General features: G+C 61.7%; 1 protein-coding gene across 1 annotated transcript; it reads right to left on the bottom strand.

Annotated features, from left to right (window-relative positions):
* Positions 1-1,192: 1,192 nt before the first annotated feature.
* On the bottom strand, positions 1,193-2,568 carry EMIHUDRAFT_446057 (hypothetical protein). The gene is made up of 2 exons (XM_005764098.1): positions 1,970-2,568; positions 1,193-1,850 (listed from the first exon to the last, which is right to left on the bottom strand). Exons 1-2 carry the CDS (start codon positions 2,541-2,543, stop codon positions 1,624-1,626), a joined length of 801 nt encoding a protein of 266 aa, XP_005764155.1. The 5' UTR covers positions 2,544-2,568; the 3' UTR covers positions 1,193-1,623.
* Positions 2,569-4,894: the final 2,326 nt, after the last annotated feature.

Below are 4,894 nucleotides of genomic sequence, written 5' to 3'. Positions count from 1 at the left end.
GCCACTCGCTGAGCGAGCGGGCGGGAAGCATCGCGGCGATAGCCATGGACAACAGCTGGTGGCAGCACGGTCACCCGTGCGCGGGCAACCTCCTCTTCCACAACGTGCGCTCTCTGCGGCTCCTTCTCTCGACGTGGTGGTCTATGGATGCGGAGCGTCGGTTCGGGCCTGGGGGTCAGTGGGGTGCGGTGGGCAAGCGCGAGCAGAGCGCGCTGTGGGGCATGCTCAAAGGGCACAAGGAGCTGCGCAGCGCGATCCCCACCCTGGATATCAAGTCGCTCTGGTGCATCCCAAACCGGACCCTTCACCACAGCGCATTCGAGCACTCGGCCGAAGGCGCAGCATCTGCTACGCGCGGCGTTATGGCTGTCCGCCCTTCTGAAATTTGCGCGGCGCGTGGCTAGGCGAGCCTCCTCACCGAAGGGGCTGCGACCATGATCTGGAGGTGTGGGGTGGTTGCTCGTCAGCCTTCTTTTACTGCCACGTGCGTGCCTCACGCGAGCACTGCAACCGTGCTCTACCTAGCAGCTTCCACCCCTTGCCCGCCAGGTGCCGCATATCCACGGCCAATACGCGCACCTGCACCCCGACGGCACCGAGAGCGGCGCGCACGCTGGGTCGTGGCCCACCACTCTGTGTGCTGCCCACGACCCTTCTCTCGGCGCCGTAGGCCTGACGGAGCGAGAATACGCCATCTCCCACGAGGCGGATCAGATGGAGGCGGCAGCTCGAGCGCTGGGCTGCCCTGCGGGCGGGCGCACCCTCTGCTCTGAGCGCGCAGCGCTGGCAACCATTCGAGTCTCGGACACCGACCTTCAAGAAGCAGCGGCTGCCTTGCTGCGTGCTCAACGCTGATGCACGCAGGTCTCGCCCACGGGTCTCGGATCACACACAACGAGACGCAGACGGGGAGACTTTCAAAACACTGGGTCTCGGGTCTCGCAATCTTTTCACACTTTTCTCTCTGCGACTGTGAGTAAATAAATAAATAAATAAAACGGACGCATCTACTGTGAGATGGGTAACAAAAAGGAACAGGTCCCCGCTCGTGCGATCTTTGTGCAGGATTCTTTGTACTGTGAGTGTGTTACCCGCGTTGCCGCGCCCCCCGCCCCGCCCGCCCGGGGCCGCCGGCGCCGCGCAGCGACGCTTTTTTGAATTTGACGCTCGGTCTGGTGAGCACTGGTGTGTGTTTCTATGGCTATAATATGAACATGGCGCACAGATACACACATTCCAACCGCAGGGCCCTCAAACAGACAGAGAACACTAGTCTATCCACAAGAGTTCAGTCCGTTTTCGCGGAAACGGAGTGGGCCGCTTGTTTTGTGCGAGGCGACCCATCCAAACGCGGCTGCATGCGCTGCCTCCGCCTGCCTCTATCTCCTCATGCAAAGCATGTAGGATGCCTCATGCTCCATGCCATCCTCGTAGATGCCGTCTCGCTCGCTCGCTCTCGCTTGCGCGCTCTCGCCCTGCTCGCTCTGCTCGCTCTCTGCTCTCCGCTTCCCCAGCCTCTCTCCCCCGCCTCTCCTCTCCCCCTGCTCTGCTCGGCACGCCTACACTGCCGCCCCCCCCCCCTCCCTCCTCCCCGGGCCGGCTCTCGCCGAGCGCTACGCTACGCTACGCGGTCGGGGTCTGCCCCGCCAGCCTCGCCGCCAGCGCGTGGCGCGAGCGCGGGTCGACCTCGAGGCGCGGCGAGCTGGGCCGGCTGTCCGACGAGGGGGAGGAGGGGCAGCCTCGGGAGGAGGCGCCGGACGAGCGGGAGGCGTCGTCGTCGGCGGACGACCCCTCGTAGATCCCGTCGAAAAAGTGCGCGAGCACGTCGTCAAACTCGCCCTCAAACTCACCTGTGCAGCCGGGACAAGGGGTCAGAGGGTTGCTGGGGCAAGAGAGGGCAGAGGCCGCCAGCTGAGGGCCACGTCAGGGAGGGCGTGCAGAGGGGGCGAGCTGGCGGGGCGGCGCGCACCGGCGGCAGCCTTGCTGAAGGCCTCCAGGTCGGCGGGCCGCAGCTTGGGGTCGTGCGGTAGCGGATCATCGCCCCCATCGTCACCACTCGAGATGGCTGCGAGCGGTTCGAGCAGCGAGTCGTCGAGAGGGTCGTCGAGAGACATGAAGCGGTCGAGCGACTCGAGGCTCGCCGTGCGCTCGGCGCCGCCCTCGGCGGCTCGCTGCGCATGCGCCGCCTCCACCACCTCACGCTGCAGCTGCTCAAAACGGCTCATGGCCCTTGCGACCGGTATGCGGCCGCCATCGCCGGTGATCACAGACCACTCACCGGTCGTGCCACACATGCCGACCGTGGGCCCGCAAGGCCGCTTCGGTATGACACCACTCTCCGCATCCACGTGGCACACACTGCCCTCCTCATTCACAAGCATCACCACCCCCTTCAGCATCTCGTCGCTCGGCATCTTTATTCTGTCGTCGCCGGCGCCGGCCAGAAATGTGCCGGGTCGCCGCTTGCCGCTTTTGTTGGGAGTGAGCGTCGGCTCGGCGGTGATTCGCGGCACCGGCGGCGGCGTGGTGACGCGTGCGACCATGAAACGCCTCCCAGTCGCGGTTGGGCTCCAACCCTCGGCCGAGGTGAGGCCTCCCAAAGCTTCTCTTCAGCGTGTTGTGAAACATGCTGTACCCCTCCCCTGTAACGCCCTCTCGCCTCACGATGGGTAACGACAGACAAGTTGGGAGGGGTGCTTTGAGCGGGTGCGCACGCTCGTGGGCCCAGGGCAGCAAGCTGCTGAGCAACGCGAGTCTATCCATTGAGTTGGCCAGCTCGAACCTTGATTGAGCACTTCCACTTGCTTGAGCACTGGATAGGGTCGATTCCGCATGGTACGGGACCCCTCGATCGTCTCGCTCTCCCTCACTGGAGTGTTCATTGGGGGGGGTCGTAACAAACACGGTACAGGATCGAGGTGCACGCTGCCGACGCTGCCGAAGCAGTGTCGTCCCCCCTCTCCCCGACGGCGATGGCGGTGTGACCGATCGAGCTACAAGAGGAGCTTGGTCAGCAGGATCCGGGATAGTCTGAAGCTACCTACCTCTCACTCTTCTCACTCATGCAAGAAGGCTTGTTGGTTTTCAAAAATCTCTCTCTCATGCATGCTCTCAACGGAGCGACAGGGAGATAGAAAGAGGCAGACGACCAAGGGTTAGGGTGGGCGACGGCTAGCACCACACTCCTCTCCTTAAAATCCCTGTGTGGTGGCGGCGTGCCGTCCTCCCATCCCTCCCTTGGGTTGTCGGCTGCTTTCTTTCTTTTTTCAACGAGCGACCTGAGCAACGCGAGCATGGCAAAGTGTAATCTCAAGCAGGTTGAGCTGGTTGGCACCGAGTTCTACCGGACCACGATGACGGACATTTCGCACATCGACGCAACTTTTTGGACACCGAGTCGGTTTTTTTGTTTTTTGCCTGTCAAAAGCGGGAGGGCGCTGACTGACTGAGATTGATTGGACATGTCCCATGACCTGACCGATGATCTGACTCTCCTCGAGCAAGGGCGCCCTCTGTCACGCGGCCTCGCCCGATCGAATGTCAAGGAGTTGCTCTTCCTCACCGAGGAGCAGGCCAAGGGCCTCAACGGCAAATACCCATTCAACAACCGGCGGTCGGGGTACGGCAGGTCCATGTACGTATTTAGTGGGCCGACCATCCTCAATATCTTCAACGATATGGGTGGCAGGGAGGCCCTCGAGCAGCGGAAGCAGAACAAGCGCAAACGCAAGCTGTCTGCCGAGAAGGCAAAGGTGACGGTGTCCGAGGACCGGGAGAAGAGGATTCAGATGCTGCACCGCGCGCTTCGGCACATCGGCGTCGAACCTCGCGACGACTCCACATTCCAAGAGGCTATCGTGCGTGACAAGCGTCTGTGGGACACTCAGCTGAAGGAGTGCATTTACACGGCGGCACAGATGAAGTACATCCACGAGCACCGATGGATGGAGTACGACGAAGCGTTGAAGGAGGAGGTAGAGAAATTGAAGCAGCACAAGGGCTACTTTGAGGGAATTTACCGCGAGTGTGCCGAAGAGGTGCAGGGTCGGAGCGAATTCTGCCTGCCAGACGACGGTTTGCCGTGGCTGCCAAAGAACTCCAAGACCGAAGAACAACTCAGCAAAGCACTCGCGATCGCAAAGGGCGAACTCTACGAGCCCGGCGCACCGATGCCGTGCGCCAGGCATGGCCCGGGTTCCAGTGCGTGAATGTTTGAATGGATCTCAGGGAGTCGGGGGGGCGAGGGGGGTGGATTATTGCGTACCGTCTGGAGAATTGGGCTGAGATCTGTTCTCCCTGGAACGTGGAAGCGTGTTTGCTCCTCTTTCGGAGTTTATACACTCCGACTCAGAGTACTCGTTCATGCCCGTGGTTGAGGTCGGATGTGTCGTGTAAGTGTGAGACTCTGACGGCTTTTGCCTGGGGCACGCCTCCACACGCTCCAGCTGCACCTGCAGTAGCTTGAGATGTCGTTTACTCGTTTTTTGAAAGTCGGAATGTGAAGACCCGCAGGCAGGGCTGGAGCGAAAAAAGCAAGCTGCGAGAAATTGCTGTCGAACACGCAAAACCAAAAGCCATGGCAAAAGCCAAAACCCAACCAACGCAACAGCAAATAGCCAAAAAAAACGCACAGGGCCACAGCGGTCAGCGCGGACCGCAGCGCGCGCGCGCGCGCGCGCGGAGGCGCGCGGGCCGCGGGGCCACGGCTAGTGTTGTCCGTTTGGCACGCATGTTTTTTTTGCGACATGCGCCTTCGGGTAATCGCCCCGCAAGAGCCGGACTTTATTAGCACATGTCGTATGTCGACGCAGTATTTACAAACGAGGCATCTCTGTGCACGGGCAGAGCCTAGCAAGCACAGCTCTCAGCACGCCGTCGCCTGTCGGCGCGCAGC

This window comes from Emiliania huxleyi (assembly GCF_000372725.1).
Source record: "Emiliania huxleyi CCMP1516 unplaced genomic scaffold EMIHUscaffold_604, whole genome shotgun sequence".
Taxonomy (NCBI): Eukaryota; Haptophyta; order Isochrysidales; family Noelaerhabdaceae; genus Emiliania; species Emiliania huxleyi.
Note: the sequence above shows the minus strand (reverse complement) of the source record. Positions and strands in the feature narration are given on the sequence as shown.

What these genes read in the sequence shown, in the direction of transcription:
- EMIHUDRAFT_446057 (XM_005764098.1), bottom strand. Translation starts at nt 2,543, where the DNA reads ATGGTCGCACGCGTCACCACGCCGCCGCCGGTGCCGCGAATCACCGCC. An exon ending in CTTCAGCAAGGCTGCCGCCG is followed by an intron (nt 1,851 to 1,969) that starts GTGCGCGCCGCC and finishes CCGGCTGCACAG; the next exon opens with GTGAGTTTGAGGGCGAGTTT.